Source organism: Gossypium hirsutum, chromosome A07 (assembly GCF_007990345.1).
Source record: "Gossypium hirsutum isolate 1008001.06 chromosome A07, Gossypium_hirsutum_v2.1, whole genome shotgun sequence".
Classification (NCBI taxonomy): Eukaryota; Viridiplantae; Streptophyta; class Magnoliopsida; order Malvales; family Malvaceae; genus Gossypium; species Gossypium hirsutum.
The window spans coordinates 96963169-96988120 of record NC_053430.1 but is presented as its reverse complement, the minus strand read 5'-3'; the positions used below and the strand labels follow the sequence as shown (position 1 = coordinate 96988120).

At 29.1% G+C, this 24952-nt stretch overlaps 1 protein-coding gene across 1 annotated transcript; it reads right to left on the bottom strand.

Annotated features, from left to right (window-relative positions):
• Window positions 1–6476: 6476 nt before the first annotated feature.
• LOC107955584 (RING-H2 finger protein ATL46) lies at window positions 6477–8285 on the bottom strand. Its single transcript, XM_016891378.2, has one exon. The coding sequence runs from the start codon at window positions 7869–7871 to the stop codon at window positions 6708–6710; it is 1164 nt and encodes a 387-aa protein (XP_016746867.1). The 5' UTR covers window positions 7872–8285; the 3' UTR covers window positions 6477–6707.
• Window positions 8286–24952: the final 16667 nt, after the last annotated feature.

Genomic DNA, 24952 nt, shown 5'->3' with positions numbered 1-24952 from the left:
CTACCTCTACAGTCATTTTTCTCCTCATCAGGGAGCGTATCATGATACCTAAGCTCTAGTATCATGATACCCTAAGTAGTATCTCACTTGGGAGTCTTGAGGGGTCTCGGTATGACGATACCTATCCTTGGTATCGCAATATCGCTAGAGTTGGTCTCAATTTCCTTCACTTCAGCACTGTCAAGAGTATTACAATCTCCATGGTTCAATATCACGATACCCCATTCTAAAGGTGATTTCCCCAAGCTCGGGTCATTGTTAACTTCCTACACTATTCAATCATATTATTAGTTCCCCATGATGTGTTTGACCAATTTAGGTCTAAAAAATGGCATAAAACTAGCAAAAACACTTTATTAATAACAAAAACTAAAAATCGATAAAAGTAACAAAAAGACACCTAAATTGCTTAAGAATAAGCTCTTTAAGTGTAATGGAGAACCTAATTTGACGTATAAAATTACGGTAGATCATCTGCTCGTCTACTCCTTTCGTCATCTCTATTGGTGCCTTCAAACCTTAGCTCGGATATCAACTATCATGGGGCTAGAAATTTAGTCTGGCGAACCGCGTGACCTTAGGCAAAAACTTAACTTCAAATCCTCCTAAGTTAGCCTAACTCTCGAAAGTGAGAATTCACAAAGGAGAATTCTATAAGGCACTGAAATAAAGTGAAAGAAACTCAAAAAATAGAGGAACTCGACTTGAACAGAAATGCCACAAGAAAGCAATGCACATAAGGTGTTTGAATAAATACTCTCAAATATATTGTATTACTTAAAAATGAAGTGATTACAAAGGAAGGGGAATAACTCTATTTATTGTTGAGTTCCCCAAGAAACAATTATATGATTTAAATTACATCAACATCAACATTAAAGTTTATCTATAAGATGAGAGTCTTAAGGAATTTAAACTTTATACAATCTTATCTCTTAGGATTACAAAATATTCACCCTGGTAAAGTATAAATTATTGGAGTGTTTACATTTTAACCAGGCTAAGTAGATGGATTAGTCCTGTTGGGCCAAATGATCCCCAACGAACAAGATAGATTATCAAAGTGTGCCTTAATCACGTCCTCATTTGCAGGACTCATGACACTTGCCTACAGTCTCCAATACTAGTCATCTTTCTCAAAGTTCGTTTAAGGTTAGATGAACCTCTTTGGCTTTTAACAAATTACCATTATAATCGGCAATTGTTCTTTTTTTTTTTATGAGTATCAATGGTGTTGGTACGTTCCTTCCTTCGACCCTAACCCCACCTTCACATCTAAGCTTCTTTACAAGCCACCGTATCTAAGGCACTTTCACCACTTTTGTCCAGTCCAAATTCATCGAATGAGTTACACCACAATTAGCGTCTTGATTTTGCCTCAACCTAATTATGTTAACCGAAATCCCATAATGATCTAAACGATAGTTGGGAAATAACTCCCACCATTGTTGATTAGCAACACCTCTATTAAGCCTCTCTCGGGCACTGGTTTAAGCTGAAAAACCTCTTTCCTAAGTGTACCACCTCCCATGAAAACCAATATGACGTAGCCTCTAATCATCTAATGTCAAACGAAAATTCTCCATTTCTTGATCGTCGTGCAATTTGGTCCCATATTTTTCAAAGCTCCAGACTAGTTCATTAAAATCATCCACATATAGCCAAGGCATGAATGACAACGTAGATAGAGATCTCTAGTATGTAGGTAGCACGATGTTGCGAGAACTATAACCTTTTTTAAAATATTAATGCTAAACTACCATTGCATCGTGGAAAAAAGAATCTGATAGTTATGTAAAGCTCAACATAACACTTTTTCCAACTGAGGCTGGAATATGAAGTTGGGACACAACATAAAAAGTGAAATGAGTAGCATGTATTATTTGTTAGCGTAGATCTGATCAACAATTCTATTCTGGTAAGCCGCGTTTAATAAATAATATTATTTAATAATCCTTCATTTTTTTTTCAAGAAAGCATGTGATGACTTGTAATAAATTTAATTTCTTGGGAATTTAATTGGATGAGTAAACTAAATAAATTAAGTTTAAACAGAAAATTAAAATGGAGGTATCATAATTGAATTTCGTTCGAATAATTAAATAAATTTATACTTAAATTATAATATAAGAAAGTTGAATAATTTTAATGAAATTAGATTTGAGTTATATAAATTATTTAATTAGAATTATCTAATTAAATTAATAATTAATTTGGGGATATATTTAATTATTTTGTTAATTAAATATTTGAGCTTACTTTTTTTTTAGTTAAAAAAAAATAAGGTTAAAAAATTGGATGAGGTATGAGGTAGTCAGATGGACCCAAACAGGGCTAGGGGTGGCAACATGGGACTAAAAGTGATTATAATTCTGATCATCTACTAATTATAATACAAATTTAGAGAGTTAAAAATTTTCGGTTTGGTTTTGTCTTAGTGTTCGATTTTTTGAATTAGAACTCATTCTTTAAGCAATTATCAATTCGAGAATAATAAAAAAATCAATTGGGTCAAAAAAATTTAGATAATGAATACAAATCTTGCATATTTATTAACTATTTATTCAGCATAAAAATATTTTAATTTTTTTTTAATTTATAAAGAAATGAAACTCTTTTTTTTTTTTAATACCCAGACTAGCCTTGATCTATTAAAAGATTCGCTTTTAACAAGATTTTTCAAATTACTAATTAGTATTTAACAATAACATATTATTTTATTTAATTTTGATTTTAAAAATATAAAAATCAATTTAAAATATACAGAATTTTTTATATAATAAAATTGATTATCGGGCCATCTAATTTGTGTCGGGTAAATTACACTAGAGGTAATTTAATTATGAATTTTTTTCATTTTTGGTCATCAGTTGACTAATGTAAAATTTAAAACACCCAAAAATGTAATATAATTGGGTGACCAAAAAAGACAAAATCGAATAGTTGAGTGACTATTTTATAACTTTTGATAGTTGGGTGACTAAAGAAAGAAATTTTCTAATAATTAGATGACCATTTTGTAATTTTTCATAATTAAATGACAAAAAAACATACTAATTTGTGTTTTACCACAAGTTGTGAATCGCAGCATGGACAACTCTGGTCTAATCTATGAAAAAAGAAGAAGAAAGAAAACCTTTAAAATTGATTGATATAAAGACTCACAGGTTTCCTGTTAGCTAAATTTTAATATCTTTTTGCTGAATTTCTTTTTAAATACTTTTTTAAGTCATTGGTATTGCAATACAAATCCCAATTCCAAACCCACAGAGATTTCTCTTTTTAATTAAATAGGTCAAATATTAGGGGTGGGATTGAGATAAATGAAAAATGTGAATGCTATATTAGAATTATGTTAAACTTTAACTCTTAGGGAAGCATCTTCTTTTTCAATAGCGATAAGGATTGCAATTAAAGGAGTTCATGAGTCGGCCCCAACTTAAAAATAATATTAACACGTCTTATATTCGTCTAAGTCTAGTTTAACACAAAGTATAAGCTTACAATTTTGTCCAAGCATATTTATATTTTAATTAGGTTTAATTTTTTACTCAAGCATATTTTTGAGTCTAATGATAGGTTTAGTTCACTGAAATGGAATAGAATAATAATGTAATAGTTATATGTTAGGAATGAAAAAGATAAATAATAGATATTACGTAGCTTGACTGCTTGAATAGAATAAATTAGTAAAAGTATTGCATTATTTGTTTGTTTGGTTTAAACGGTTAATCGAGTTGATTTAGTATTAACAAAATTAACTGAATTTTTTAATCTTTTAACTGTTAATCAAATTGATTTTTTTTTAAATTAACCGAACCAAAATATTTCGATTAGTTCCTCGGTTAATCGAAATTTATATGTTTTTTATTTTTTTGATTAAAACCAAAATAAAATGTATAAAAATAAATAAATTTATAATGTTCATTTGATCGAATTATTCAAATTAACTGAATTAAAACTACATATAATTTGTATATTAATTATTAAGTTCGGTTAATTTGGTTAATTCAATTAATTACTCAATTTTAAACTGAATTAATTAATAACTAAATTTAAAAAAAATATATTAACCGACCTCCGATCAAATTAAGTCGATTCGATTTATTAATTTAATTTTAACTAAAATTTCATCATCTCTAATATGAGCCACATTTTGGCTTATGCTGTCCTTGTGGAATCTAGCTATGGCAGTTGTCTAATCACCATGTCTCATCTTTTAAGACAATATTATCAACTTTTCTGAACCACATCATGTTGCATATATACCATTATTTAGCTTAATTATATCTGTGAAAAAGAAAATTCAAAAGAATCAGAGCAAGAGTTAAATTATGTTTTATATGTTGGTATTTTTATTAAAAAAAATATTATACTTTTTAAAATCACTGTAATTGATGGAATAAATAAATAATAATACGTGATATGTTATATATACCTCATTCTAACATATAAATAGTAATTTTTAATAACAAAAATAGATGAAATTTTTGAAAAAAAATTAATTTGCTTATTCTTTTAAATAAAATGGATACTAAATTTGAGTCATGTTGACATTTTGGTGTGGAAATGTTGGAAGTGGGTTGGGCTTAGCCCTTTGTGACACAAGGCTTAAGGTAGAAATAGGCAAAAGTGTACCAATTTCCTATTAGTCAAATGAAACCAGTCCTGAGGAGATTGATTATTATACTTCACATGATTCTAACAGGCTCCAATGTGGAACCCACCAATAATTTTAGCACATTCTCATTGGCTGCTCTGCCTGTCTTCTGCTTCCTTTGGATCTTAGGAGATGATGACATTATCATCTTTGCTTCTCAATAGCCTTTGTTGGACACTTGCTCTCAAACTCATGTGGGGTGGGAGAATTTTATATGATATTTAAGGATCTATGCCATATTCTTCTATTGTTTAAACAACAAAAATACCCTACATATTAATTTTCATCATTGGTTTCATCTTTCTTTCTGCTCACCTTTTGACTCTTGGATTCCTATTTAAAGTGTAAACACTTCCTCAGTCTTGCAGCAATTTCACCATCCATAATGCCCACATTGAGGAACAAATTTACACATTATTGCATTAAATTATTTAATATTAAATAATAACTTCTTTTATTTTCCGTTATCATCAACCAACCACATTTTGACAACAATATCAATCACAATACTTATTAAAAGCGCTTTTCAAGAAAGTTTAATTATTAACTATATCCAACTACAAAGATATTTGTGTCAAATTCATATATTTTTACATGTTATAAAATATTTTTATCTTCATATTTTATAATAGATTTTAATGTTGATATGTAGGATCCAAAATCATCATTAAAAAACTGGGAATTGTTTAGTGTTAATGCAACAAGGGGCACATGGAAAGAACAAAAACATGACCCACAATTTAGCTGTGCATTCTACTGCTACAAGGCAAGATTTTGAATTAAAGGGTCTGATTACAAGATTATATATAAAAAAATTATAAAAAAAAAACTTTTTGCACAGCTTGCTTTCATGGATCCCACGATCATTACCCTTTAATCAATCTGCATAAACAGATTTGAGTGCACATTCTCCCAAAAGGGTAGATTAAAATATTTATAAAACAGAAAAGGCTAAAAAAAATTACATAAATCAACCCTGTTGGTTATCATTTATGCATTTAAACAATTATTTTGTGTTTATATAGATATATATATTTGTTTTATGTCTATGTATATATCATTTTGCATCTTGAAGTAGAATTATGATTACCTGAATTTATGAGACATCATCCTAGTTTTGCATTGAAACTACTCAATTTAGTACATAACATTTGACCAAAAAGAGTGAAATAAGATATTTTATTTCAAAAATCCAAAAGGGAAACAGAGACTCTGCAGCTCACAGTCCCTACAAAATTACCAACTCATGCATCATTTCAGGATATCATATCATCAGGAAAAGAACTATGGAACCCTCTTTCTATTAAAACTCATACTGCATTTTACATCTTTGTTAAAAAAAATAGACAAATTAATCTTTATATTAAATTAAAAAGAAAACTAACCCTTTCTATTAAAAATTTATTCATTTCCGCTGTCATACGGAATAACTAAATAATTATACCTGACAAGCACCTCATTCTGACATTCAAAAACTAATTTTTAACAGAAATATCAATTTACTCTTTGATATAATGTACATGAACTAATTTACTCATTCTTGTAGTAAAAAAAAGGACAAAATGTATTCTAATACAAGGGACTCCATTATCCTAAAGTAATTGTTTTTAACCATCATAGAATATGAGATAAAAATATGATCCAAGGGGAAATTTTATGGAAAAATTAGAACCATTTCAACCTTAAAACATACAATTTTACTTACCATAACCTTCTACATGAAGAATTAACCAGTGAGGTAACCACACAAAGCTGTGATGATACTAGAAGAACAAATGATATTAGATCCCTAAGATATGCATAACCATAGAAAAGATTTGTATGAAATATCTTGTTTTACATAAATATGACAACATGAGTTTGAGTAGTACAACGAATGGCCTTTTTTCCTACATGAATTCTAATCCTCTCATTCGATTCATGTTTTTAAAACAAGAGCAAATGGCTATGGTGAGTAGTTCCTTTTTTTTTTTCTTTTTTTTTTTTTGAAGTTTCAGATTTCAGAACAAGAAACATGTGACATAAGAACTAAAAGCATAATAAGCTTTCATTGTTCTTGTGTTTTCTTCAGCCATGGCAAGTCTGAGTTAAGAGAAGATGTCATACCAGTTTGGGATTCTGATGAAGTTGAGAATTTGCCTTTCTTAGACCAAAGCCAGATCTTCGAAACTGAAAAGCTTTCACCTTTACTCATATTACTGATCTTTTTCTCTTCTGCATCTCTTTCAGCTGATGAATGCTTAATATCATGGCTATGGTGTTGTTGACCACCAGAGAGGGTAACCCTTAGATCTGACTTGGCCAGCACATATTGATAAGAACCCATTGAAAAACACCTCCTTGCATCTAAGTTGCTGCTACTGGTTTCACCACCTGCTTCATCTGGTTCACGATTTATCCTTCTGAATTTCCCAAGCCTAACAGGTAAAACCCCTTTGTCAACAACTATTTCTTCCATTTCCACTGTTTTTTGACTAGGGGTAAATCCATTTTCACCATTACCAACACACCCTTCATCTTCCCTTAAGTCATCAAAATCAAAAACTGGATTCTCCATTGAAAACCCAGGAGTGAAAAGGGTACCTCTACAAAGAGGGCATGTTGAGTTTGACAAGAGCCAGGTGTCAATACAGTTTATATGAAAAGCATGGCTACACATAGGAAGCAACCTCAGTTTATCTTTCTCAGAAAATTCACACAAACAAACAGCACAATCAAAGGGCTCTTTTAAACCAACTATTTCTTTGTATTGAAATACAGGTAAAGCATCAATAAAAGCTTGATCTAAACCAGAATCATGGAGATGAAACAGTTGTTGTAGCTGTCTTTGAAGAGCATCAGAGGTAGATATTTCAGGGTATCTATTAGATTGTGAAGATGTAGATGAAGATGGATGTTTTATAAGAAATCTAACAAGCAGGTGGAGGAGACCAGAGATGAAAAATAGAACAGCTAAAATTACTATAATGAAAAGAACAGCAGGACTAATTTTAGTACCAGAAGATGATGGTGAAGGGTTTGAAGATGATGATGATGATGATGATGGAGGAAGAGGTGGTGGATACTGAAAGTAACCATCTTTTTGCTTGATTTGCAGATGATTATGATGACGAACCCAAGACATCTTCAAATGGTTATTATGCTCCAAAAACCAATTCTTTTCTTTGCTTTCTAACATCCCACAGATCATAAAGCTGCACTTCAAAACCATAACTCACCTCATATTTTAGCTTTAAAACAATGCTCAAAACAAAAACCTTTCTTTTCACAAACACAAGAACTCGATATACTCCACAAATTTCCTTGTCTTTCTTTTCACCTATATCCTCCAAAACCAAAACCCTCTTCTTCTTTTTTGTTCTAGTCTTTGAAATTTACCCCCAAGAAAAGCCTTGAAAATGGAAGAAAAAAGAGAGGAAAGTAAACAAGGGTATCTATGTAATACAAGTATATATCAAAAACCCAATGTCAAAAAACACTTTGGTTTTTGTGTTTTTTTTTCTTCTAATTTTTTTGTTTTGTTCTCTACAAAAAGTGAGTCCCACCCTTCCCTTCTAGTTTTTGGTGCAACAGAGAAAAAAGGGCAGTAGCAAGAGGAGGGGAGAGAGTGGCAGAAGCGCAGCTGTAGTTTCCAAAGTGAAAAGAGGTTAAAGTATAAAGGATACCAAAGGAAAGAGCTGGAATTTCGGCCCCACTTTCCAATGGGAGCGCGTGGGATTCAAAATGGTCAACCACAAGCAGACAATATTGATGATGTCCTATTTATGTTTGGTTTTTCAATTTTTTCTAAGAGGTTGAGCTATAATGTCTAAAAAGTCTATTAATTTCATTTACTGAATTTGGGATTTTAGTGTAGGATTTGACATTAGTTTTAGATTGACATGTCTGTCACATTAGTAATATGATATACAATACTTCAAATTAATTATATGTTTATTTGTAGTTAGTATAAAAATAACAATAATAATAAAATTAAATATTGTAAAATGTATTGTATTGAAAATAAATGCTCATTTAAAAAAGTTATTAATTGAACCAAAATATTTGGTCTCAATTTTCTCAAGCTTAATTGTGATGGATGGGTGCTCTACTAGTCTAAAGAGGGCAGCTGGTGGCGGATTGTTGTGGGTGAATGGATCCTTGGATACCACTAACAGTTTGGTCATTGTGCTGTGCTGCGATCCGAGGCATGGGCGATGTACGATGGCCTAAAGCTGCCTTGGGAGCACAATTTGGTTCCGTTGCATTAGCAGAGACGCTAAAAGGGCAGCTGACAGTTTGGTTAAGTCCTCCTCATCCTCCAAATTAGGCTTAAAAAGTAATGAAAAATCATTATTATAAATGAATAATCATTAAATATAGTGCCTAACATTAAAACTTTTTTAATCACATGAATGGTATGGCCCCTTATTCAAGATTTCTTGTATTATTAGGATGTTGATTTATTTAGACTTTTTCATATACATAAAGTCCAAACATTTGAACAGTACAATCACAAGTTCACATGCATCAACTTTACATATTTCCATATTTTTCTAATATTATTATTGTTGGTATTATTAGTGTTGAAAAGTTGAGTTTGGCTCAACCAAAAGATAATTTTTTGGATGAATTTTTTATCAGAAATGATCAATATGCTCTTTGAATTAACGTACAGAAATTTATTTACCTATTTTTTTGAGTAGAGGGGGCAAAATGTAATATAATTCTTAATATAGGGGACTCTATGGTACTTTTATCTAATTTTTTATATAAAGTTTACTTTCACCCATAACCTTCAAGTCACACTCAAACTTACATTCTTTTAATTGTTACAATAACAACGGTATCAATTGAGCTAAGATTTAATATATAGTTTTTGAGGGTTAAAATGTTTTGTACTTTTTGTACATTTAGAATTTAATCTTCTACATTTATTTCAAGGAATATAGTCTAAATACTTTTCAAATTTAAAAATGTAATTCCAATTGATAACACCGTTAAAGTTTTTCTGTTAAATTAAGGTTCATTACAACATTGTTTTGTTATATGGTTACTGAGTGAATATTTTTTAATTTCAAAATATTACATCAGTGAATTTAACAAAAGTGTTTTTAAAGTGCCGTTAATAATTGGACCCAAGTTTTAAAATTCGAAAAGCATAAAGATTTAATTTCTAGAAATAAAAATAGAAGGATTAAATTTCAAATTTATGAAGAATATTTTAACCTTTTTCTTTATTATTTTTGTTAAATTTATTCTCATAAATGATTTTTTATTGCCTAAATGATAAAATTTTAAATATTTAAAAATTTAATCATGCAATAAAAACAATACCACTAAGTTAAATTTAGAGGTGCTCATGGGTTGGGCCAGACCCAACCAAAGTTTTAGGCCTAGGCCTGACCCGAAAAATGAACTTGAAATTTTACTCAAGTCTGGCCCGAATAAAAATGCTAAAACCCGTGCCTAGCTTAACCCATCTAATATTATTTTTATATAATTTTTTTTAAAAAATACATCAAAAATACTAAAATACTAAAATAAATATTTTCCAACAAATTGAAAATAAATTTTAAAAATATACGTATACTTAAATAACACTAAGATATGTGCAAATTAACAAGCAAATAACTCTAGAATAGCAACAAAATTAACAATAAAACAAGAGTTATACAATAACAACAAAAGAGTAACAATATAATAGTAAAATGGTAACAAAATAGTGAAAAAACAATAAGAAAATAGCAAAGAAGAGAGTAAAAAACAACAACAAAAAATTGTAGTTTTTTTTTACATATTCAGGCTTGGCCGAAAAAGCCTTACCCAAGGCCCGGCCCGTTTTTAAATGGGCATTATTATTTTTTGTCCAAACTCATTTTTCGGGCCTATATTTTTACTCAAACCTTCCCACTTTTCGAGCAAACCTTCGGGCTGAGCCAAATAATCCAACCCATGAACAGGTCTATGCTAAATATGACTTTTTGTTAATTAATTGCTATGTTAGATATTTTCTTACCATATATGATATTTATTCAATATCAAAATCACATATTTAATTTACCAAAAAGTCAAATATTTTAATATTTTAATTGAATAATTTAATTCTATGAATCGAACTACCAACTCAAGGCTTACACAGACATAGGTGACAAAATAAAATTTATTAGAGTCGAAATTAGATTATAAATTTTAAGGTGAAAGTGTTATTTTATTGTTTTATTTATTGATAATTTTACAAATTTATGCATTGATTAATTATATATATATTAATAAATTATTACATGTTTTTTTTTAAGTTACAAATATAAGTATAATTCTAATTACAAAGCCGAATACTTATAACTATAATAAACTATTATAATGCATAATTGAACTGAAATTAAAATATATTCAAACAGGGTTTATACATGATATAGCTTAAATAAAAATAAAATATAGAGTAAGAATCTACACATTATTTACAAATTCTTATTAACCCACTTTATAAAATTTAAAAACTAAACTTATTTATTAAATAATTTTTTATATGATTGGTGAAAAAATAACTAAAAAAAATCATAAAAAAAAATACAGCAACCTACCCCTTTTCTTGTATAATCAAAATCCAACCAAATTCCTATGATCATGCAATCAATGCTTCATTGGTTTCCATCAAATAACCCATTTAAGCAAATATTAAGAGACACAAGAAGCTCTACTCTTTTTATTCTTTTGAACATAAGAAACTCTACTTCATTTGTTCATCTTGTCACCATATTATTACTATCCTATTTTAGTAGCTAACTTTTGGGGGGTTTTGTTGTGCTCCAAATATAGTTTATTTGTCACATTTCTTGTTTAACTATATGATATACACATACATATCTTACGTTTATTTTCTAATGGTAAAATACATTATATTCTTAAATTAAGGACGAAGTTAGAAACTTATTTTAAGGGAATTAAAGATGAATCATATATTATTGAGGGTTAAAGTGTAATTTTACTATTATTGAGGGCAAAACCACTCTGTGCTCCCTTGCCTTTATCTCTTCTCCCAATAAAAGAATGTATATTTGAATTTTAAAAATATTATTGTTGAGAAGAACAACCACGTACCTCAAATGTAAACCGTAAAATGGACATAAATATATAAAAAAAATATGCTAACTATAGTATATGTGGAAAACTTCTTTTTAAATCTTTATCTCAATATTAAAAGGCAAATTAGGTGAAGGATTTAGACGAGGATAAGACATTAGTTGTCGCGTAAGGAAGATAATAGAAGGGTTAATATTTATTTTGATCCTTGAATTATATATGTTGTTCATATTAGTATTTAAAGGAAATAATTATTTGGGAATGAAAATTCAAATTTGTGTTTGACCGACAAGTTACCCCGATAAATTAGTTTCATTAAGTTAAAGGCTTGTGTATTTGATTGTTTGGTGTTTATTTTACTGAGTTATTTTGTTCGAAATAAATGTCTTTTATCTCGGTAAAAGTATTATGGAGAACTTTATATTAAGAGATAAATTACATTTTGCCCTATTTAATAAAAAATAGACAAATTAGTTTATGTAGGTTAAATCAAATAGTAAGTTGGGTCTTTCAATTAAAATTTTAATCTATTTCTACTGTTAAAAACTAATGTGGCTGACGAAATAACCAAACAATTATACGTGGCGTATCACGTGTACCTCATGCTGACATATATAGACTAATTTTTAATAGCATAAATGGATGAAACTTTTAATAGAATGACCAATTTGCTCTTTCATCTAACGTTCATGGATTAAGTTGTCATTTTCTAATAGATAGGGCAAAATACAATCCGACTCCTAATATAAACACCTCTATAGTATTTTTACCCTTCTACACCATCTTTGTGCCTCCTTTTATACCCTATCAACCCTATTTTACCATGTGTCACTCTCCTTCACTTTTACATAAAAGAACTTACAACATATGAGCTTAGGTTTGTAATTGTGAATTTAATTTAATTTAATACAAGGACTACTTTGCATATTAACCAAAAATGAAACAATATATAATTAAGGAAGGGACATATAATTGTTTAGTTGGGCAGTCCACATAATTTAGGGTTTCTTTTCTTTAAATTATTTCAATTTGTTGAACATGATGATGAAGATGGAGTTGTTATAGTCACTAAAAGCTAACTGTATTATTTATAGTGGGGACAATTTGTAGGAAAAATGAAATTTAATTACTTAAAGTAATGGAAGAAGTGACAAAATGTTGATTAGTAGTTTGATTTCATGCTTTCAATGATTGTCAAGTCATTTAAACCAAAGTGTAGTTGGAATTGATTTAAGTGGACCTTTTTCTTTTCAATTAAAATTTATACATTTTATTTAAATATAGTTAAATTTATTTATTTTTTAGGATTTTTAATTTAAGTCATCTTATATTATTTACGTTTGTTTCGTAATTCAGTAATTTTGTATTTTTAATAGTGTCAAGATCTTAGAATAAATTGTGTATCATCTCGTAATATAAGATTTCATACGTAATTTTTATTTTTGACATTTTGTCTTTTCTTTTTTAAAATTTTGGATAATTTTATTCCTTTATTTTATGGCATCGTTAATTATTAAAATATAATATTTTAACATAATACATTAAAAAATAGATAAATTATTGGTTATCATATTTGATATAAATAAAATATTAACTAAACTTAAAAATTATCTAAAATATTTTTAATAAAAAGAAAATGATATGTAGTGATAAAATAAAAGAATCAATATTTTTGTATTTAAATAATGGGATAAAATTTGTAAAAAAAAATAATTGAGCAAGGTTTGTACTTGAAAGGAGAATCGATATATTAATCATAATAAATATTATTATTTGCTATACAATCAAAGAAATCTGATCAATAAATAAATGCGACACTTATCATCATTTTTATCCTGTTTATAAAAAATTTATTTCCACTAATAATGCACCAGATAATAATTGTTATAATAATGCTTTATGTTGTTACAAAAATGAGAATATGAAGTTCTAGAATTCAATGAGAGAGTTTCGTGAATTTTCATATCAATATCTTTTAATTAATGTTAAAGAAATAAAATTTGTTAAAAAAGAACAAATTCTATAATAAGAATAATTTAGTAAAATGTGATTTTAGGTTTATATTTTGTCAATCAAAGAATGAATTTTATATTCCAACCAAACGAACCAAATATGGTAATGTAACATATGTAATGTGCAAAGTAATCTTACATTTTGCTATTCTTATTACCAAAAGGAATCCTACATTCCATTAACCAAACACCTTATTAGTGTATCTATTGCCAATGGTTGATACTACCATACATTATGACAAGTTTATAAACATGATTGATATATTTGGAGGATTGTTTTTGAATTGAGTTGGACTAAGTTATTTGATCAATCAAATATGTTTAGTATAAATGATTTTTATAATTTAAATTTATTTGAATAGATTCTTAAGAGTGGTGTAAGTACTCACTGAAGTCATATAGGTCAATGACTCTATTGAAAGGGCAAGCTCAAATTCTATAGATTAAAGTGTCATCATAATGCCCGATTAGAAAATGAATGGTGCCAAGAGTCAAATAAGGAGATCCTAGGGTGTTGGTAAGGGGTGCCATGTTAAAATTGTAGGAGTCTGATACAAAGTTTAATAAACTGTAAATTAGGATATGTCATGTCAGTCATCAAGAACAAAACTAGAATAAAACTAAATATGGAAGCATACTTGAATCCATTAAAATCTTGAGATCTTGTGCTTTTCAGATTCCAAACTAACACACAAGTATTTTAGAGAATGGTGGCTCTCTCTTTTTTTAAGATGGGATGCTAGAAAAGTTATGTATGTGTAACTTAGGGACCATAACCCTAATATATAACTTTTGCACATTAGCCTTAATTTCTAATCAGTCTATCATCAATTAGAAATTAATTATTAAAATATATACACATATTTGACTCATACCTTATTTAATGACTAAGCCTAATAAACCTTAATCAAATTAGATCACATTTAATTTGGAAAAAAATAAAATGTAATTATTCTTATTATATATGTGATGTCCATTTTTTTCCCAACAATCTCCCACTTAGACCACATATAGATATTAATTACCTTATAATTACATGTCATTACACAACCTTATGAGCTCAAAACCTTACTATCGTATCCAAAATGTATTTTGAACAATTTTGTCCATTAATCATGTTAACATAGAACCAATGCGACTTTCGCTACATATATCGTAACTAAATACATCCCTGATCATGTATATTAACACAACCAAATGACATAGATCAATTATGAATGTGTAACATGTAAATTACATGCAATGTGATCTAAACATGTCTATTTCCAATCGGTTCTCCTTAAACCTTAGTGAGATCAAACATTACCAAAACTAAAGTGTGAATAAACTAAATAAACTTTATTTCTGCAGAATATAACCTTAATATCTATAAACTAAAATAACTGAAAATGTGTTTATAACAGAAAAACTTTAAAATTACAAACTCCCACCAAAATTGGACATCCTCAAATGACATTACACCCATATGAGTAGTGTGCTCATGAAAAACCTTAGGTGGTAGTTCCTTAGTAAACAGATTCGCAATTATGGAGTTTGTTCCAATATGCTTTATAGACATCTGACCACTCTAAACTCTTACTTTAACAATTAGGAATTTAAAGTCTATATACTTTGACTTTGATGTGTTGTTGTTGTTATTGGAATAAAGGACTTCAATTTGTTGTCACAATTTGCACCTTAGTGACAATTTTGCATCCATATTCCATTAAAATCAGAGTCTGTATACCTGACAATCTCTAACTTATCAGACCTCCAATATGTGAGCATGTAATATTTTTTTTGTGAAGATAATGTATGAATTGTTTGGTTGCTTTCCAATTATCCATACTCGCATTGCTCAAATATTTGCACACCCCAACAGTGTATGCAATATCCAAACGCATACAAACCTGAACATACATTAGAATTCCCACTATTGAAATGTAAGGTATCTTATGCATTTTTGTAATCTCAATATCATTCTTGAGGCAGTGATTGAGACTATGTTTACTCCTAGTGGACTTATGATATATACAATCATTAACCAAGGCCATCTCAAAACCGAATGAGATAATCACTTGGTAAATATTGTAACACCACTGACGAGAGACTTGCTTAAGCCCATAAATGGATTTCTTTAATTTGCAAATCATTAAATTTGCATAATCGGACACAAAGATTTCCAGTTACATCATATAAATCGCCTCACCAATGTTACCATTGTGAAACCATTAAATTAACATCCATCTGATTGCAGCTCAATGTCAAAATGTTCCACTAAAGCTATTATAACCCTTTTTTCTAGTACACCTTTTTAATGACATTCATTCTTGAAGTTGTAGAGTTTGTTACTTGATGAAGAGGTTTAACGACATTGTCTTGATCTAAAGTTACTACTTCAACAATATTAGGTATAATGGTCTATTGCTCATCTTTATAAATACCAATAAAAAAATGTGTTGAGGAATATCAACGTATTCTTCTTTAAAGACAATGTCCTTAATTCTCTCCCCCCCCCCCCACAAACTCAACATCCTCTGTAACAGCTTACCCGACGAAGTTTCTATATTTGGTTATTGTTTATTGTGTTATGGTATTAAGCGTAGCTCTGAGAAAGTAAGGTGTTAATTTTGTTTAAGTATAATATTTTATGTATACACTAATTGGTGAATCTTTTGTTTTGGTGAATGGTGTGTTTTGAAGAGATCTTTGATTGGCGGATTCTTCTGTTAAGTATACGCCACCCAAAAGTTTAGGCGAATTCGTTAAGTTTTTAGTTAATAGATTTGTTTACTATTTTATAAGATTATTTAGTTAGCCAAGTAAAAACTAGTTAAAATAAAATTAAGACACTTTAGTTGATAAGACTTAAATGATGATAATTACACTTAATCACGAAAATTAAGAGTGTTAGTGGAATAATCTGATCCTTTCACTAAACCTTGCCTTTGTGCTTTGGTATATAAAGATATCAGTGTCTTTATTAAAAAACTTTGTGTTTTTTTACATTCATCTTCTTCTTGATTTCCTCTACATTCTCTGAAAAGCTTAAGTCCAAAAACCTATTTGAAGTTGGGTTTGCTGTATTCAATCAACTTCTACGTTTGTTTTAGCTCTTTGGTAAATACTGATGAACCTTAGGTTATTTTCATAGTTATTTACGTATTTTTAACTCTGAATGCATAAGTATCATATTATTATGTAAGGAAGAAAGCTTATTGATTTTGGGTTAAATGTTAATGTTTCTTGCATACATGTTTAGGTTCAATGGTGTAATGATCTGATAAGTTTAGTTATTTATGTTTTAGCTCAAGACACCATAAAATGTTTGAATGATAAAGGAAAAGGTCCTGCTATATAGACTGTGTTGTATTTTTGGTGAGTTCCTTTGTAACACCCCTAACCCGTATTCGCTGCCAGAACAGGGTTTCGAAGCATTACTACCATTTACAGATCACTTAAAAAAATTAAAATACTTACCGATTCAATGCATCATATAAAATAAATATATTACCATTCAATCAACAGTTTGGCACTTGTATAAGCATCAAACAACAACATTGTTAGTATACTTGCACATATCTCATATAAATTCAACATTGATATATCTATTTTCTCGACATGTCGCACTTGAGTTTAATAATAGTCTCAATTACATAATTTCCTTGTATCAACATATCAAAGATAATCATATATGTACATGTCATGAAACATATCATGCTCTTACCGTTTCTTCAGAAGCATATATCATTCATTTCATTATATCAATATTTTATGCTTCATCATTTCCATATATTTTATGTATATTTATTCTGGTAATAGCTTATATCAAACTTAACATAAATTATATTCCATGTACTTATACTTATTTCGTTTATCCATTTTCATAATTATTTCATACAACGCTTTTGTACATATATTTCCATATGACCAGTTCTTGTAAACATTTCACACAACCATTTCATATAACCATTCGTCATCTGATATATTTTACCTGAAAATCAATTGTTCAACAGATGTTATAGCGTCTCCCATCCAAGGTCTTATTTATCTTTGACGTGATGCCATAGTGTCTTTCAACTATGGTCTTACTCATTTTCTGTCATGTTGCCATGGTATTTTTCAACCATGGTCTTATTCTTTTCATGTCACGTTGCCATGGTATCTTTCAACCATGGTCTTACACATCTCATATCAGGTTGCCATCGTATCTTTCAACCATGGTCTTACACATTTCATATTAGGTTGCCATGGTATCTTTCAACCATGGTCTTACACATTTCATATCAGAGAGCACACTTCCGCGAATCTCATCCTTACAGTGGGATTACCAGTCCAGGCTAAATCCCCTGTAATATAAACTCATAGAGTATTGTCGGGATTACCAGTCCAAGCTAAATCCCCTGCAACGACAATTACTCTAATGAGCTTGGATCTGAATTACCAGTCCAGGCTAAATTCAGACCCTAATTCGGATTACCCGTCCGGGCTAAATCTGTTTTACACATATTCTTCGGGAGGGCTATATCAGGATAGGATCACCCGTCCGGGCTAGATCCTTTTTACCGTCAATTCCTTTTCAGAGATCTATCGAATTTTCCTTTCATTCAACCGAGATTTCTTCTCCTTTTATCAAATTTATCAATGTTTCATAAAATTTCATACAATGAACATTCAAATCATATTCACATAAATAACGTACAATCTCAAGCATTTAAGAATATAATTCAAGTTACACGAACTTACCTCATTGCTTGTTTGTGTTTATAATTTCATTAATCTGATATCTTTTCTTTCCACGATCAAGTCTCATATTTGAGTCGTCCGGATCTTTATAAATAAATTTGATCATCATTTTCATTCATTTCATATTCTAATACATTTAATTAATGCTCTAGGCAAAATTACCATTTTGCCCCTAAACTTTTAATTAATGACGATTTCATCCTTAGGGTCAGGAAAATAAAATTCTTGCAACTTAATCCTTATTTCCAACTATTATTCTCATATATATTGATAACAATCCATGAATTCTATAAAATATCAGAATTTTTCATAATTTCAACACTTTTCAATTTAATCCCTAAAACATGTTTTCCCCCAATCTTGAACTAAATTAATAATTTCATTCAATTTTGTAATTTAAATAATAAAATAATTCATTTCATGCAATTTGGTCATTTCTGACATGTTTACAAAATTGCCCATAAATTTTTACTTTTATTCAATTTAGTCCCTGAGCCTAAAATATGCAAATTAGCCATGCTAGATGAATATTCATTAAAAATTTTTCCTCCTCCTCCTCTCCATTCCACATCGTTAATGTAGATAACACACTTGTAAGTAACATTATCCATAATTTTTATTATTTACTTTTATGAATATTCAAGCTATCTATCTGCATCATAATCACTAAATTATTTATATCTGGATTTATAGAGTTCCAAATTAATATCCGATAATTTTTCCTGAATCTAGACTCATATATATTCTTACCATAAAAATTTCAGAATTTTTGGTTTAGCCAATAAGTACAGTTTATTCTTTAAAGTTACCCATGTTCTGCTATCTGACAGTTCTGACCCCTCTTCACCAAAAATTAATTATCTCCTCATACAGGATTCAAATGATGTTCTTGTTTGTTTCTCTTAAAAATAGACTCATTCAGGATTTTATAAATATAAATTTAAGCCCCTAATTATTTTTATTCAATTTTTTTATGATTTTTCAAAGTCAAAATAGGGGAACCCAAATTCATTCTGACCTTTTCTCACAAAATTCATTATATCTCAAAATTTACAAATCCATTGCTTACACTATTTCTTCTATGAGAAACTATACTCAATAAGCTTTAATTCTATATTTTTTTCATATTCTAATTTGATTTATACAATTTATGGTGATTTTTCAAAGTTAGTCTACTGCTGCTGTCCAAACTATTTTTGTGCAAGCTATTAATTACCATGTTATAACACCCTTATTTTCTTTTTCTACACCATTTCTCATCACTTTCTCTTATTTTCTCTTAACTAACATATCAAAAACATAGGACTTTATGTAAGAAAACTCTACTATAACATTATTTCCATGCTTTGTCAATAATAACAAACTTAAAAACATATTGAAATCTTGATATACTTACCTTGTTCTATTGATACTAATCTTTAACTTGATTTTCTCTCTCCTCCAGCTTCTATTTCTTGAATCCAACTTGATATTCTAACTCCCCATGCTCTTCTTAACATTTTTATCTCTTGGTAGCTATGGAAATTCATTTGATTTTTGGGTGAAAATGGTAAATTTTTGGTAAAAGGACCAAATTGTAAAGAAAGCAAAACTTTCTTTCTTCCTCTCTTTCTCTCACGTTAGTGCATGGGAAAATATGGATGAGAAATTCTCATCTTTCTTTCTTTATATACTAATAAAATAATAATAGAATATCTTATTAAAGTATTAATAAAATAATATTTATCTAATTAAATAATTATAAAATATCAAAATATCTCTAGCATCATTATTACTTTCTAGATTTCTCTCTCTTCCAATTGACCATTTTGCCCTTCATTATCTTTTAAAATTCCATCCTTGAGTCATCATTTAATTTGGTAAAATTGCAATTTAGTCCCTCATAGTTCTTCATCTATTCAATTTGGTCCTAATTCATCCATTTTCCTTAGTTTCTAGATCATTCCACTCTTAAATTATTTACACTATTGGTCCTTCAACCTTTTCATATTTACACTTTAACCCCTCAAATTATGAATATTTACTCTTGTGCAACAAAACTTTTCTCACTTTTACAATTTAGTCCTTTCTTGAATTAATATATCATAATATACTTCTCAATATTGACATAACTCAAAATTTCCCTTTTTTCACTTTATTTCCTTATTTTACTATATCAAGGATAATATCTTACTGTAAAAATTTTCAGGGTATTACATCCTTCATACTTTCATGTGTGTGGTATTCCTATTTTATATTTCGTATAAGGTAAGTACTTATGCTCTATAAAGGTAAAGTGTGTATATGGAAAGTGGTTGTTCAGAGTTGTGTGAGCTTGTAATGTATGTGTTAAAGTGTGAGAATCATTTTTCATGTTTAGGTCACTATCTTCTGCTTTTGATAAGAATGATATGGACTGAATCATGAAAATGATTTTAAGGAAATATTCATGGTGATGCCTTCAATGGAATGTACATTGAATTGAAAGATTGCGATACATGAAAATGATTGTGTAGCCTCTAGTAGGGCAAATGTATGTTGCAAACCAGATTGAAAAATTACGACAAATGATACGAACAAAGGAATATGAATAGAATGTATGATATGAATCTGATGAAGGAATTGGGTATGTGGCTAGCATGAAGAAGGTTTATCTGTATGGTCATATGGGCGTAGTGTATGTACCAAAAGAATAGTAACCCGGCGGATAAACTATCTATGTATGGTATTCGCCATCTGGCAAACTTCTCCTTGATGTGATCTACTTGAAGTATTAGTGGTTAATGATAAGACTTCTTTTGGAACTCATTAAGTTCTTTTGAACTTATCTCGTTTCCCTTTTCCTTCTTAGGTTTACTATTAAAGGAAAACATTTTGTTAGACTACGACAGAGGGCATCAGCTGCTGTGAGACTTCTGTTGTTTTGTATTATGCATGATGATGGCGGTGATGTCTAATTGTAGTTTAGAAAGAATTTGTATTTGAAATCTGTGTTGATAAACTATGTTTTAATGAAGCTTCATTTGAGTTATGAAATGGTTTTCCAATGTTATAATTCATATGATGAAAATTATCTTATTAAAGTTTATACGCCACATGGCTTATACTTATTTTATTATTTTATTAAATGTTTAATACACACCTTAGTTTTATAAAGTATACGCCAAAATAGTTTTAAAGATAGACGATTTCTTTGATGTGACATCTCATACTCGAATCCTTCTAAAGGGTCAGGTTTGGCTTGTTACATCTTCAAAAAACAAGCATTATCCGTCTTAAAATAACCGTAATAGTGGGACTATAAAATTAGTAACCCTTAGAACTATCTGGAAAAAAAATCAAATGGATTAAGAATATTGTTGGACACAAGTTATCAATTCTCCTTTTAGAGATATAATCTAATCTCTTGTGCTACAACAAAGCCGAATTCTTAGCGGTTAATTTGTGTTTCTTACCTATTACGATAGTTTGAGAAGATTCATTAAATTAAGCAATAGTATCAAGTAAATATATATTATCATAACCTGATAAAGAATTGGAACCAACCAAATTTGAATTATGAAAGAGGCTAAGATTTTCATTTCCAAATGAACAAAAATAATCGAATTTGTCAAATATTGAAATGAAAATCAAGTTCCGCCTAAAGATGGTACAAAAAAAGTCTCATTCAAATCCAAATAAAATCAAATCCTTGATAATAATCTAAAAGTCTCTGTTATAGGCCAATTTGGCCCACTTACATTACACTAAACCCAAAACCCACCAACCCACTAAACTAACATCCCATTACACAAATCAGAAACAAACTAATACCAACTATCTAAACCCCACTAACCTACAAACCCAAACAATAACCCTTACCCAAAACCCATTACAAAACCCAAATACCCCAAGTCCAATACTACCCTAAAATCTAACCCAACAGAAGCCCAAACCCATCAACTAACAGCCCAAATCCTACCAAACCCTAGTCCCCTAAGTTCAGCCGAACCTACCCCCACTTGTGCCACCAACCCTGCAGCACCGGCCACCTGCCCTCTGCACCCCATGCCTCTGTCACCTCCATCTTGCCCATCCCCTGCAAAGAGACAAGACAGAAACAATAGGAAATTAGATGAGAAAGGGTATAAAACCCGAATCAAAGTTGTAAAATAGGGGGATGAATTTTTGATAAATGAAACAACAGATTCGGCCATCTCACACAATAAATTCCAGTGATATTAAAACATAGATAATACCAAATCAGAAGATCAGAAATAACAAAAATCAAAAGCTAAAATCTAAGGTTATTTCTTTTTTTTTCTCTTATTTTAGTTTCGTTTTAAATCTATTTTCTCTCTTATCTATACTAAAAAACATATAAAAGAAAAAATAATAAAAATACCAAAAAAAATTAATTTTTTTTACCTTTTCGGCCACCGTGTACGGTGGCCGGCGCCAGCGATTGACGGCGGCCGACGATCGGCCCGTGACCAGCCCCTGGCCGGGAATCCCCTCCCCCTCCCTTCTCTCTTCTTTCTCTCTTTTTTTTTCTTTCTCCCCTTCCAAATAATTTTTTTTTCAAATTTTTTTATCTTTTATAGAGGACCAAAACGGTGCGTTTTGGTCCCCCCTTTAAACAAAAACGACGTCGTTTTGACACCCGACCCGCTCCGAGCAGGATCCGCATGTTTTTTAAGGGAGGGATTATTTGCGCGTTTAACCCCTCCACTTTTTAAACGTTTTGCAATTAAGTCTTTTGTCATTTTTTAATTCGGCCCCATAATTTTCCATGGTTTTCAATTTAGTCCCCATAATACTCTGCATTTTGATCGAAGGGGTTTATTTCGTTTTTAGCCCCCCCACTATTTGCGTGCGTTGAAATAGGTTGTTCTCTTTTCTTTTTTATTTCAGATTTTCCCTAAACTTTGTTTTTAATTCGAATTTAGTCCTTTTTGTCATTTTTGCTCTCAAATTAAATTTGTAATATTAATTTTATTTAATATTAATATTATATTTACTATTATTATTTTTAAATATTAGTGTACTTTGTATGTATATATTATTATGTATATTTTTAGTAAGTATATATATTTATGAAGTATCATTACTAGTTGTTTATAACATTATTATTCTTTCATATATTATGCATATATTTTAATACTATATTACATATACATTCTTTATACTACGTATACATACTTTTAATATCATATTTCATATGTATACTCTTAACATCATATTATATATATCATGTACAAATTTTTAATACTTTATTGCATATATATATTCTTACATATTATATATATTTTAGTATTATGTTTTATATATCTATGTTTCTTAATACCATACTATGTATATATTATTTATATTTATTATTAATATTAGTACATATATTTTATTACACGTATATATATACTTTTTATTAGTATTATTTTCGTATATCATATTATTCATTATTATACATGTATATATATATAAATATTTCTTAATACTTATTATAATATTTTCTTATTATATTATTGTGCATATTATTTTTATTGATTTCTTCATTATTTTATTTATATTTTTAATACTCCTATCTTCTTATATTATGTATATTATTATTTTTATTATACGTATTACTATATATGTTCTTTTAAAATATCATAGTATTCATGTATTTTATTGTATATGTATATTGTATATGTTCATTTAAAATATATTATGTACATGTATATATATATCAGTACCTATATTTAGTATTATTATGTAAACATCTTTCATCCCTATGTACATTCATTTTTCATATGTATATACTTTAACATTAATAGTTATGTATATTTTTTATCACTTCATGTATATTTCAAATATTATATGTAGTATATTTCCAACATTATTACTAATTATATATATATGTATAAGTATATATTATGTACATATTCTTAATGTCATTTTTTTTACATATGTATATTCATTGTGTTCTCATTGTGTTCTCGTATTTGATACTATTGTTACATTTAATATCGCGTGCATTGTCATTGTCTTTAATATTATTGTCATATGTATTATGTGCCTTGATGCATTTCCAACTATTATCTTTCGTTTCCCGCCCATTTTTATATATTACCTCGTTGTTCATTATTTTAAAATGTTGATTCGTGTCTTCATTTATTTCAATAAGCAAGGCAACATACCGATTTAAACACTATGTCATCGATTTCATCGCTATGTTGGGTGAATCTCAAGTGACTCGTGTTAAAACGGTATGTCCTTCTCAAAAACATAAAAATTAAAATTTCTCGTCTTTTCAATTGGATCACGGTTAAATCTTACATTGAACTCGTATTTTTGAAAATCAAGACAACACGTGTTTATAAGATACCAATTTTGTAATGACCCGAATTTTACCGTTACCGAAAAAGTGTATTTTCGGGTCTCCGTTTCTAAAAAATGGATTTGTAAATATTTATTAAAAATATTTACGAAGTCAATTGAGTGGTTAATTAGACTTTAATTAAGTAAAATTAGCTTAATTAAGAGTAATTAGTGGAAA